The sequence below is a fragment of the Tursiops truncatus genome, chromosome 12, assembly GCF_011762595.2.
Source record: "Tursiops truncatus isolate mTurTru1 chromosome 12, mTurTru1.mat.Y, whole genome shotgun sequence".
NCBI classification, from domain to species: domain Eukaryota; kingdom Metazoa; phylum Chordata; class Mammalia; order Artiodactyla; family Delphinidae; genus Tursiops; species Tursiops truncatus.
Window position 1 is genome coordinate 38,149,991 of NC_047045.1, and position 13,445 is coordinate 38,163,435.

The 13,445-nt window shown below is 37.2% G+C and overlaps 1 protein-coding gene across 4 annotated transcripts in view; it reads right to left on the reverse strand.

The window, feature by feature from the left end:
- Window positions 1–13,445, reverse strand: part of PDSS2 (decaprenyl diphosphate synthase subunit 2) — a 267,116-nt gene that overhangs the window by 93,804 nt on the left and 159,867 nt on the right. For all 4 annotated transcript variants that reach the window (XM_019929522.3, XM_019929521.3, XM_019929520.3 and 1 more), the window contains one exon: window positions 2,275–2,349. In XM_019929522.3, the coding sequence (XP_019785081.1) occupies window positions 2,275–2,349 (75 nt within the window). The remainder of the gene's footprint in view (window positions 1–2,274; window positions 2,350–13,445) is intronic.

Consider the following 13,445-nt stretch of genomic DNA (forward strand, 5'->3'; position numbering starts at 1 on the left):
CAACTGGTGCTTGCTAAGTGATGGTTCATGTATGATCAACAGTCCTTCAAAGACTCTGCTGCTGCCTCTCTTCTCTTTCCCAGGAAGAAAGAGATTATATAGGACTTGGAGTCAAAAAACCTGGGTTCAGATCATGTCACTGTCAAACATGCATTAACAATTTCCAGACACTATGCTTTCTTGGCATTTGTCATCTCTGAATTTTAGGCTTTTCCTCTATAAAATGGGTACCAACAAATGTCACCCTTTTCATAGGTGATTATGTAGAAAGTATAAGCAAACTGTGAAGTGCTAAGCATTTTTATTGTTGTTGCTAGTAGGTCTGCTTGAAATATAAAAAGTACTTAACAAATGTTCACAAAATTATTAATAAACTGGAGTAATTATAGTGGACAAATGATAAGAGTGAATAAGTCAAGAACCTTAAAATCAACAATAACACTTTCACTTAAAACTTAACAGATATTTAACTATAAAACATTAATATCTTATATGGAGCTAAATTGAACACCTCAGAAATATCCCGGGGGGGAAACAATGCTTCAGCTGCCAGAAGAGGTCACTGTAATCATCATATATGGTAGGATCTCAGGTATGGCAGAGGCATGCTAGCAAATCAGGTTTCATTAAGGTTACAGAGGCAGTGAATGAGAGGTTAAGAGCCTGAGGTCTGAAGTTCAATCTCAACTAACAAGTTGTATGACTATGGGCACATTAATCTTTTCTAAGCCTCAGTTTTCACAGATGTAAAATGGGGAGAGCAGCAGTCTCTGCTAGCAGGATTACTGTGAAGACTTTAAGGAAGAAACAGGTGAATTACTTACCACAGTGTTATTTGCTTACCTACCATCGTCTTCATCATACTATATACAAGGGGTCTTTTTATAAGTGGAACTAGACCAGGAGTCCTCCATTTTACAATCTCCTATTAACCTTCAGCCATGGTAGAGAACTATGGTATGTTTTTGTTTTGTTTTGTTTTGTTTGTTTTTTGCGGTACGCGGGCCTCTCACTGTTGTGGCCTCTCCCGTTGCGGAGCACAGGCTCCGGACGCGCAGGCTCAGCGGCCATGGCTCACGGGCCCAGCCGCTCCGCGGCATGTGGGATCCTCCCGGACCGGGGCACGAACCCACGTCCCCTGCATCGGCAGGCGGACTCTCAACCACTGTGCCACCAGGGAAGCCCTATGGTATGTTTTTGAAAAACACAGGAAAGGGGGTCTACTGTGGTCATATACCCTGCCAGGTCCCCACACAGCACTATGCTGCTTAGGTGAAGTTTGATATGCCTGCCAGGAACTATGGTCCCCTGAACCAAATGATAGCAGATGTTCAAGGTATAATTCTTCATATTTCACTAACCACTCTCTGAACCATCCAGAATCCCTGGGTTATACTTTTAAATTTTAAATTTCATATCCAAGTTGCTCATGCCCTATGTTTCACTTCGAGTAAAATTTGTCTTTCTTTTTTCACATGGAAATGTCAAAAAGCTTAAGATGTGCATACATGCATTTTTTTTTCTAATTTGCAGTGAGTGAAATCTTGCTAATGCAGAAGCTTAAGAAGTTAGAATGAAACACTTATATAGGAGTCCCTTATAATATTTTATAACATGTTAACTGATGGTGGTGGTCAATGAAGCAATTGGTTCACATTCAATATCCTGCTGAAATGAAATAACTGCATTTTAAGGAAATAAAACGTAACCCTTTTTGAGATGTCCTGCTAAATGAGTCAAAAATCCTTAATTCTAGATCTATAAAATTAATCAAAATAATCCAACTGTGCAATCATCTTACGTCTTATCACAGAGAATTTAATAATGCAGTAAATTCTGGTTCTTGGATATAAAAGACATTCCTCCCTCATGCCCCCAACAGTCACCTTCCTGGGACCATGTCCACTCTTTTGGGACATGGAAAGCCCCTTCTTCTGAGGAAAGGCTGGGTCCAGCCACCTCAGCGTGAGCTGCTCCTCCAGCCTGCCTGCCTTTTTGACAGTGCTACCTACCAGCCAGAAGCATCCTGGTGTCTTCTGGGCTGCTGCAGATTGAACAGACTTTGAATCCAGCCAGAGGATAAGAGGTTGTTTTAATTGGCTAAATCTGCTATGTGCAAAGCATATGACCATGAATTTGTAGCCAAAACACTAATCTAAAAAAATGTCACGAACAATTTAAACACAAAACAAGAATGATATTTTTGCTTGTCAATTCTACTTTTGCCACGAGGGTTTTTAACCTAACATTTTATAATGACTACCAAATCTTTACCTTTGCTGAAGTAGAATTTTCATGGTATACTCCTTGTACCAAATCCATAAGAGCACTTGCTAAAAGTTCCACAACCTAAAAAACAAGAAAAAAATCAAAAGAGACAATTAAAAAAATGTATTCCTATTTTTACCTCAGAATGCTTCACAAGGCTTAGTAGCAAGGCAGTATTCTGCTTGATAGAAAAAAAAAAATGGGGTTATGTGCAAAGATCCTGGCAAATGGCATTGCCCACCTGGATATTAGAGCTGTGATCCAATATTTCCGGTCATAATTCAAGCAAAAAAAAAAAAATCTTGTAAGCATAGCATTTAATATATGTGAAAATCCAGTAATAGCCATGTTGAACATAAGCTTAAATTTCAGATAACTAATGAAAATTTTTTTAAAATTAATTTATTTTTGGCTGCTTTGGGTCTCCATTGCTGTGTGTGGGCTTTCTCTAGTTGCGGCTAAAGGGGGCTACTCTTCGTTGTGGTGTGTGGTCTTCTCATTGTGGTGGCTTCTCTTGTTGTGTTGCACGGGCTCTAGGTGCGCGGGCTTCAGTAGTTGTTGCACGCGGGCTCTAGGGTGCAGGCTCAGTAGTTGTGGGACATGGGCTTAGCTGCTCCACGGGATCTTCCCGGACCAGGGATTGAACTCGTGTGCCCTGCATTGGCAGGCGGATTCTTAACCACTGCGCTACCAGGGAAGTCCCTCAGATAACTAATGAAATCTTAACCCAATTTATTTGCTGAATGTTTATTTCTGTCAGGTGGATACTTTTTCAATATCCCCATTCTGGGAGGCATCACAATGCTAATTTTCATACGTAATACAGAGAGAAAAGCAACCTTTCTAACGTGTTCATTCTGTTGTACTAAAAATGCACTGTGGATATATTTGGTGTAGGGCCCCTGGGTCAAATGTACCATAAACACTGAAAATTTTTACAGAACTGTAATATTGAAATTGTATCATCAAACCTGTATTATTTTCAAGGCCCAGGCTATTAAAAAAAATCAAACAAAATCAAAAGCTTTGAACTTGTTCCAGAATGTAAAACAAGCAGAAAATAGTAAATGGTCTCTTTGGAACTACTGTACAATTTAGAGTTGTTTGCATAAACCATCTTAATTCAAGAGGATAAAACGGTGGTATTTATTATAATGTTCAGTGCAGCCATTTCAAACAAGAATTCCTCAAGGCAACCCTACCCGCTTCTTAAGAAGTCTTAGTATCTTATATACTTAACTTCCTATGTTATGCAGTCCTGTATCAGATTTCCACTCTTTGCTTCCTAAAATTTAGCTCAGTTTTGACTGAATTAAAGGATTTTGTTTCAGCTTTTATCATTCTTGTAATTGAAGACATTATTAAGCCAAAGGATACAGACCCAAACAACAAGATACTTCAATCTCAGGTACCTTGGATTTAATAAACATTTTCTTAGAGGCAAATGACATGAATTTTTAGAAAGATATGCTTTAAAATTTTAACACATAAGCATTTATCTCCAAATTTATATTTACATGCATCCTGCACAACACACACAAGGCTGCCGATATGGAAATTTTGCTGATTAAAGGGATTATTTTTTTCTAGCTCTGCAGATGGGTTAATTTGTAAGACCTATACAAAGTCTTTTTTTTTTTTTTTAATCGCATTGCCCTTTAGGTAACCAAATACTTAAGAAATATTGTAGCAATATGAGCTGCAGAGGAACTGCGAGGACAATGATCCTACAGTGTTACCAGATGTGTTGAGTTATTTAAGTGGGGAAAGAGAGAAAAATGAATGGATTTTTTCCCCCCTGAAGGTATCAGATAAGCTCTATTCCCAAATCCAGGAGGATAGAGTATTGCCAATAGGTCTATGAAAGACTGTAACTAAATGCACAGCATCAGATTGGATTACAGTTTACACAAGCAACATCCCAAGATCCCTCTGATGGCTGGACACATAATACAGATCAATCAGTCACTAAGAAATGTTATGGTTTTGAAACAGTTTGAGGTCTGAGACCAGCACTGGTAAAGTGAAGAGGGATTTACAAAAAGAAAGTCCGACACTAATTTTAACAATGGATCTGGTTTTGGATAAACAGAGTGTTCCTTTATTTCCCTGAAATTCCAGACCAGGAAGAAGCAACAAAACCTTTTTATTCTCCAATTCTTTTTCTGTTAATGCAATTAGCAAATATATGTAGATCTGTACTTACAAGTTTATAATTTATAAATGACCTGTACTTCCAAACGGCCATCCTTGCTTAAGCAGAATACACCGGCACTGCCAACAGCAACCATCAAGGAAAAAGCTTTGGACTTCCTTAGGTTAACAAGTCCAGGAAGGCAAGAGAGTATAAAAAGCAGTCTAGCCTAGGGGAGTTGAATATGTCCCAGGCAAAAGTGACTTATCCAGCACACACTTAAATATCTTTCCACTGCCTGAAGTGTTTACTTTTAAAATTATACCAAAAAGAGATGTGTTTAAGTATTATCCTCCTTTAAAATTGCAAATATTTCTAGGAAGACCACAGGGCTAACAGCCCATACATATGTTAACAAGACCATTTAATGATCTCATCTTTTTTTTTCATCACATGGTTTACTATCACAGGCATTCACCTGTTTAGATAACTACCGTACTTAAATACAAGAAGGCACCTACTGGCACTTCCCTGGTGGCTCAGTGGTTAAGAATCCACCTGCCAATGCAGGGGACACGGGTTTGAGCGCTGGTCCAGGAAGATCCCACATGCCGCGGAGCAACTAAGCCCGTGCGCCACAACTATTGAGCCTGCGCTCTAGAGCCTGTGAGCCACAACTACTGAGCCCGCACGCCACAACTACTGAAGCCCGCATGCTCTAGGGCCCACGTGCCACAACTACTGGGCCTGTGTGCTGCAACTAATGAAGCCTGCGCACCTAGAGCCCATGCTCCTCAATAAGAGAAGCCACTGCAATGAGAGAGGCCCGCGCACTGCAATGAAGAGTAGCCCCTGCTTGCCGCAACTAGAGAAAAGTCCATGTATAGCAACAAAAACCCAATGTAGCCAAAAGATAAATTTAAAAAAAAAAAAAAGAAAGCACTTGCTTAATGAGCTCCTCCCTTCCCTCAGATTACTGAGGAATGATTTGTTCAAGCAACCTAAAACGGTAGCAAGGATAACGTCAGCCAGAAGAGAATCTAGAGCTCAACTGCCAGACTGTCTGAGACTAAGAGTCCCCGTCCCAGACTTTTTGGTGCTCCAGAGAAAGACCAAGGACTTCTGTTCCAAGCCCAGGGGGGCAAGCAAACACTTTCTACTAGAAAAAGTGGGGTTTAATTCAACAACAGAACACATGAAAAGACTATTTTAACCAAAATCAGAGGTCTCTGTAACACTGACTTGTTGCATCCTGAAACATTATTTCAGATTATATGACTGTCACCAACACTATTATAAAGTTTAGTTTACCTGCCTAGAGAGTAATCAAATAGGAGATGTTTCTTCATTTCTGCATTTCTGGAGGTTGTGAGAATAGCAGAATTGCTTACCTGTACATGCAAATGCAAATATGCTTTTTTCTTTGATTTGTGTCGTGTTTAACGATACAGCAATGTCATACACTATCTCCCAATCTTTTAAGTAACACCTTAGATTTCAGTGAGCCAGAAGTCGTAACCATTCACAATGTCAGTGTTATGAGCTGGTTTCTCGTGCCACCTTGTTTTTGGCTACCAGAGAGGAGGTTGCATAGGAAAGGAAGTGGACATCAAATTGCTGTTCTCAAGCAAACAATCTCTGTTACCTCTCCCATTTTAATCACTACCCTCTCATCAAAGATAAGGAATAGGTAGTATTCAGATCTGTCTGAACCTTAGCACAATTACAGATCCAATATAACTGACCTATGGAATGAATTTCTTAAATGGTTAATTTACAGGACAAATTTTACCAACTGCAAGGGAATATGTAATTGCTTCCTTCTTTATCTTTTGGCAAGGGTAACTAAAATTCAGTGATTTTTTTTAAACTGAAAAACTAAAGTGATGCATACCCTTACAAAAGATGTTGTAATTATTATATAATAAAATTATAATTATATATTAATATAATTATACATAATATAATTAATTATATATACATATATAATATATATTAATTTTATATTATATAATTATATATTATAATTATAATAAAATTCTCAACTTAAAAATTAGAAATTGAGAGAAGTAGGAGGTGGTAATGACCAAATGGCCAAAAGACATCCTCACTTACTGCTATACAAAGATGTCTATAACATATTCTTAAGGAAACGAAAAAGAAAAGCTGGGTACAAAACAGAACAACATGATAGGTATTTTTAAAACAAAAATGAGGTCAATCTATGTGTTCATATATGCTGAGAAAAAAGTCTGAAACAGCAAAATATTGATAATAATGATAATCTGTAAGTGGTAAGATTCTAGATGTTTTTAATTAAAATTTTTTCTTCAACTTTTCTGAATTGCTTAAATGTATAACTGCTTAGTATATAATGTACTATATTTTCTCTCCTTTTATTAGCTTGCTTTCATAATCAGATAAAATAAACCTACTTCTAGGGGGTTGGGACGGGAAGAAGCATACCCTGTTTCAGTCTCAGAAAGGCTTCAAGCTAAGCTGTGTCCACAAATTGATTTATGGAATATAGCAATCAATAGTCTCTTGATTAGCAAAAATAAGATCTGTAAGTGGTGATAAGCATTCTGTGCAGAAAACTTGTGCCTTTCTCAATAAATGTGATTCAGGAGTACTGTCAGTCAGCATTTGACAGATGGAATAGACTCAACAGAGTTGTACATGCTTCACTAGTAAACCAGACCACTTCGGTTTGAGCAAAGGAGGGCCTATACTAAATTTAAAGTAAAATGCAACTAAATCTTTAGAAAAATTTTAATTATAAACTAATGTGGCCCAACTGAAACTCAAGTCAGCATAAGCTGAGTTGATGTCATAAGGTAGTACAGTTGTATTTTAATTCACTTTTAAAAGGTTGCTATGTACTTAATTTGCTTGGTATACTCAAACTGTGGAGGCTACTACAGATTTATAATCGTCTTTCAAAAACTTGCCCTGGGAAGGTTACTTTAATGACATTTTTTACTACAGCGTGGAATGAAAGGACAACGTGTGATCCATCACTCTATTTGGGAGGCAAATGAACCCACAGCCCCTCAGTCTTTAGTACTCTTAACAGCTGCTAGCAAAGGAAACAGTCATGTGTGTGCACGCATCTGCAGTTCTGATGGCATTAATTACACACGAATCTACTGCACTCCCCCCCCCCCAATCCCCAGGAACAAATAGCAACGCATGAAGCAGTAGCAAAGGTAAAACACCCTTGAGGGAAAATTAATTCTAATATACATCTTGGGAGGAACAAAAGACAGATTTAGTGTAAATATGTTCTTTTCAAAGTGCTTTGGCATTTGAAGGGATATTGTCAAGATTTTTTTTTTAAGCCACAAAAACTATATTGTCAGTGAAAATATTTTACAGAAAAATACTTTTATAGATAAAGGATGCTGAATAGCCTGCTAATGGTAACCAGAGTGGTTAGCTTCACTCTTCCGTTCCTCTTCATACAAATGGAGCACAAAGTATTTGAGAGTTGCTTTTAAAGAAGGAAGATTTACCTACATTACCAAGGTGAGATAGAGAAGGACTGGTAAAGGAGTAGCGCTCTCCCATAGAGGCCAATAATATCTAACATTTGTAAAGCACTTTATCATTTACAAACTGGGTTTAAGCGCTATCTGGTTCCAGGTAGAGTCCTCAGCACCCAGCCAGAACTTCTAGGTTGGCAGCCTCCTTGGAGAAGCAACCTCTGAAGAACACGGGGAGCAGAAGCAGTGGCCAAATAAGGGGTGAATCTACTCACCCACCACCTGGGCACACACAACCCAGATGAGCCCTAATCTGCATGCTGATTAATATAAATGAGTGGCTTTAATAAGCCACTGATGAAGTCGGTGAAAGAATGGTTCTCTCCACTCCTTCCTACCAGACAAGGACCAGGTTTAATGAAGACAATGATGAAAGGTCTGTTGCAGTAAACATACCACTAACTCACAGGAGTTCTGGAAGAAGCTTCTAACTCAGCTTTTTGAAGGGAGCCTCTTCAATGCTGCCAAATATGTAAGGCCGTGCTTATTTGTGGGAGGGATGGCAATCTGTTCTAGTGAGCTGGGAACTTCTTTCTGGCTAAGGGCGAAGAGCAGAGAGAGAAATGGCACTACCAGTAGGACAGGTGCAGCAAAAACTAAGCAAATTGGTAATCTTAATTTTTAATTTAGAACAGCTGATACATTGGTTTATAAACTAACTACTGGTAACATTTGTCAAAATGGTTCACGAAAACTCAGTGAACTCCAGAAAAGTAAAATCACAGCTGATAAAACTTAAATAGTCCACAAGTTCAGGAAAATGGCTTGAGTATGAAGTGTTGAAATTTAACATTATATTGGCTGGTGCACTCATTTCAGAAACATTCGCTGATAGCCTACTATGTACCTGGCACTGTACTAATGAGACTAGTGATGGCCATATAAAGGCCATTTATTTGTCTTTGATCACCTAGAGGATTAATACACAGATGAGCTGCATGACCTTGGGCCAGCACATCACTTCTTTGGGCCTCAGTTTGCATATCTAGGTAAGAGGCATCTGTGCTTTATCAACAGTAAGCCCCATGATCAGAAACACCTAAATGTGCAGCTGCACACGTTTTTTATTCATAACAATTGTAAGGAATGGTCAATTTGCCAAAAATGTGGATTCCTTTTACTAGCAATACAAAAGTAATCCGAAAAAGTTGTTCACTTTTTGAATGACGGTGCATGATTCTTGCCCTTGTCACTTAACAATGAAAAATATCATTTATTTATTTAAACAATGATTAGGTTCCTGAAAAGTGGCAGATAATTTAAAATGCTGACATCAAGATGAAACTTTTCAGAAGAAATAAAGAAAAAGGAGATGCTTTCCAGTGGTTAAAAAATGGTTCTGCCAAGTACCTTGCATTGCTACAAAAACTGTAAATAGTTGCTGAGGATTGCATGCTTAGTCATGAAACAAAGCAATTCTGCCTGTCATTATCATACAGCAGTCAGCTGCTTTATTTTCCACCTTCTCCAACATGAGAATTCCTGCACATGAAGTCTGTTGGACTCAGGATGGTCCACGTTAATATGCTCTTTACTTAAGGGTACTGTTACACCATGTTTTGACTGGACTTTCTCTGAAGAGAATCATGTCTGCCATTTCAATGATCTGTACACTTTTCCCCATGTAGCCGATAACCTACATTTTGCTTTCACTGCTTCTTCATTTGAGGTCCTCTCAGTGATGTTAACTAAGGCTTTCCAAGTATGATTTTACTGAAAAGTTAATCCCACTTTTGAGACGTTTACAATGTGAATCTTCAGAACACCAGCATCATAGTACAGTATTTCATGCAACTGAAAGGATGCTGCTGGCTAGAACACTGCTTAGTAGTACCAGCTTTCAAAATTTTTAAATTGTAACCCAGAGTAAGAACTATATTTTACATCATGACACAGTATATGCATACATGCATATGCACAAAAATGAGTGAAAAGTTCTATAAAACAAAAGTTTCATTATTCTTATTTTCTTTTGCATTTCATTAAAAAAAAAAGTGTTGACAGTGATCTACTAAAACGATTTCACCACCCACCAATAAAAAGGATGTGATCTGTGGTTTGAACCATTATCTTACATCATGCTGATATACGTCACGTATAGCTCATACTTTGGTCATCTGAATTGCAAACAAAGTCCTCAAATTTTCGCCATGCAGTTTAAACACTGTTATTCTGAAATATATTTGTAAAGGTGTTAACTTCTTTATCACTTTATAACAAAAACATGTAAATTAACTGAGTGTAAACAGGCAGGATAAAAGAGAATCATTCTTGGGTACTATGGGATATATGCTGTTAGAGTGCATATCAGTCTTGTTGGTTTACATTAACTGATGTTGACTATTAGCTTCAAACTTATTAGATTCATGAAAACAAATTGGTTTAGACCACATTGGCCGAAGAGTTAAATATTTCAGGATTTTTCTGGAATTCACACATACATCTTGCAAATTCCAGGGATACCATGTCCTTTGGGTAACACAGTTCACCTTTCAGCACAATCAGTTCCTCTTCAAATTGCCACACTGAAAAGCAGATGTTTGTAATTTACAGACATCCCAAGGTCGGCACTTCAAAGGCAGTCACAGAAATAAAAGCATGACTCATATGCATTAAAATCCATGCATCTTGTCTAAATTGTATTTCTTCCAAATACCTTCGCAGCTCTTCAAAATCTGTGATTCAATGAAATTCTAAAAATAACTGGCCCTACTAATACTGCATTCTAGAAAATTAGATAATCCATTTTCCCCTCCTTTAAAAAAATTAGGTAGTAGAAACTTGACACTAGCTGCATTGTCCCTTGAATCAAATAATGGATACCCTTGGGTTTGAAATTCTCAAATCTATAAAGATATACAATTGACTTTCAAACTGTTATCTCTAATGCTTAGCACATGCACACAAAAATTTTTGTTGAATTACCAGTACTCCTCTAATATTTGAATTCATTGTATAAATCTTAACTATTTAAAAATAAATTTGCACAGTTACCACTTTGTCCAAACACTATTTTCAGAAATTTACATCTGCATATCACCTTATGGCTTAAAGTATTGATAAAATAAAGCCTAAGTTTCTCATCACAAATCTGCCATAAAGATGAGTTCACTAATTTGGGGTATTACTTTATTTATTTATTTTTAAACATCTTTACTGGAGTGTAATTGCTTTACAATGGTGTGTTAGTTTCTGCTTTATAACAAAGTGAATCAGCTATGGGGCTGATATTACTTTAGATTGCTGAAATATGCATGTCAATCTTAAGATCTCTGACATTTATAAAATATTTTGGCTTCTCTATTACACCTTTGTTTTTTTTTTTGTTTTTTTTTGCGATACGCGGGCCTCTCACTGCTGTGGCCTCTCCCGCTGCGGAGCACAGCCTCCGGACACGCAGGCTCAGAGGCCATGGCTCACGGACCCAGCCGCTCCGCAGCATGTGGGATCCTCCCGGACTGGGGCACGAACCCGTGTCCCCTGCATCAGCAGGCGGACTCTCAACCAATTCCCCCCAAGGGAAGCCCTCATCTTTGATTTTTATTAACAATTTTTCTTGATTTCTTTGTTTCTCTTCATATTTAATGCCCTTGTCAGAATCTGGTTATATATTGTACCTTTACAGTCTTTCTTACAACACTCAGAACTGTAGACTATTGGCACTGGCAAGGAGGTAGGGGATGGAAATAATGCTGCCTTTATTTTATAGATGAGGAAACTAAGAAAACAAGTTGCCTTTGCTTAGTAGTTATTTCTCTAAAATGTTTTATAAAGCCCTATTGATGTTTGTATTGTTTATTCCAATATTTAAAAACCACTAGTTGTTTAAGATATTATAAATTCCTGTATCTGTAACTGCAAAACTGCTGGCAAAAAAGGCATCATGGTTCTTTGTTGGTTTGTCTTCTACTTTAGTTAAGCACGAGGATTTCAGAGCCGGACTGCCTGGATTCAGGCAGCAGCTCTACCATTTATTACCATGAGGAAATTATTTAACCCTTTCCTCTGTCTCAGGAGAGATTAAATGGGTTAATACGCAAAAAACACAACAGTGCCTGCTACATAGTAAATACTCAAAAATATAAGGTGTTTTTTTTTAATGTTTGGTAGTAATTGTAATAACTATTAAATATTCTACATTATGAAGTTTCTAATTTCATTTCAAAAATGGAATATTAACACATTAGATAAACAATATGGAGGAAAAGATCTCAACTGGAATTCTAAGAGATAAAATGAGCTGTCCAATGTTAAATGGCGAATTAAAAAAAAAAAAGGTAGGGATAGGAACTAGGTCTACAGACTTCTACTTCAGGGCTATTTCCATGACTCTTTGTAGCTTTATATGTCATCACTGAGGAATATAAAATAGGTAAGTGCTATAAAGCTCAACATATGATGAAAACATAAGTGATCCACAAGAGTGTAGCTGCTTAGTAATGAAGTAGTTAATCTGATATTCTAAACAGAGAAACTGTCCTTTAAAAACTAAAGATTGAACACAGACACAGTATAGTTTTGATGTTTACTGATATCTGACTGACCTGAACAAAGAACAAAGACGATTAAGCCACATGAATAACAACAAACAACTTAATGCATTTTCCAAAATTCTTAAAAACAAAGTTCCTTGGCATAGCCATACTTTCTAACAAACCCACTTTAATGTTTTCACAGTTTACAATATCAGAAATGACCTCAGGGTCAGGCATTTGTCAGTTAATGACCTGCTGGGCTAATGGCCTTCAGCTTTGCCTTGGGCACACAAGTCCTCCAGTAGGTCATTAGCTGCCAGAAAAGGGCTCTTCCCCAATCACTATTGCTAAATAAATAAAATTTGCTCCTGGGTTAAGGCCCTGTAAGCCAACTTTGGCTTAAAGTGAATTTTTTCGTTGAGTATTTACAACTCAGAGGAAAATGATGGAAATGCTAAAACCAAAGCTATATCAATAAAAGTAATGAAAAGCAGTCACGTGGATCCTTTTGGATGCTCTTAAATTTTCTTTTGCTTATGGTGTTCAAATTCAGTCTTAATTTAATATAGCAGGCACCAGATTACAAATGCACTGCATTTTGGAATTTCATCTATAAGTAAATTTTTTTTGGAGCTTATACTACATTTTCCTAAAATAAAAGGCTATAAATGATGGCTAGGTTCCCAGGGAAGCCCACAAAAGCTTAGTTAGCCCATAATATTAGAAATACCATATACTTGTAATTAAAAATAAGATTGAAAACCACAATCTTATAATACTTGCAACTAAACAAAATTGGAAAACAAAACTAAATAGGAAACATTTTTAAAATGATCTTTAAATGTTGATGGTTGCAGGGAAATTTGGTTTAATAAGAGAATAAGGGTAGAGACACTGGTTCTTTCCTATGCCTATCTCATTTCTAATTATAATTTTCCTTTTTCTTAACACAAGAGTATACCAAGCTTTACTCTGTGTTCTTCAACTCCAAGTTTCTTCGTTTATTTTTCCTCTTGAAAAAAG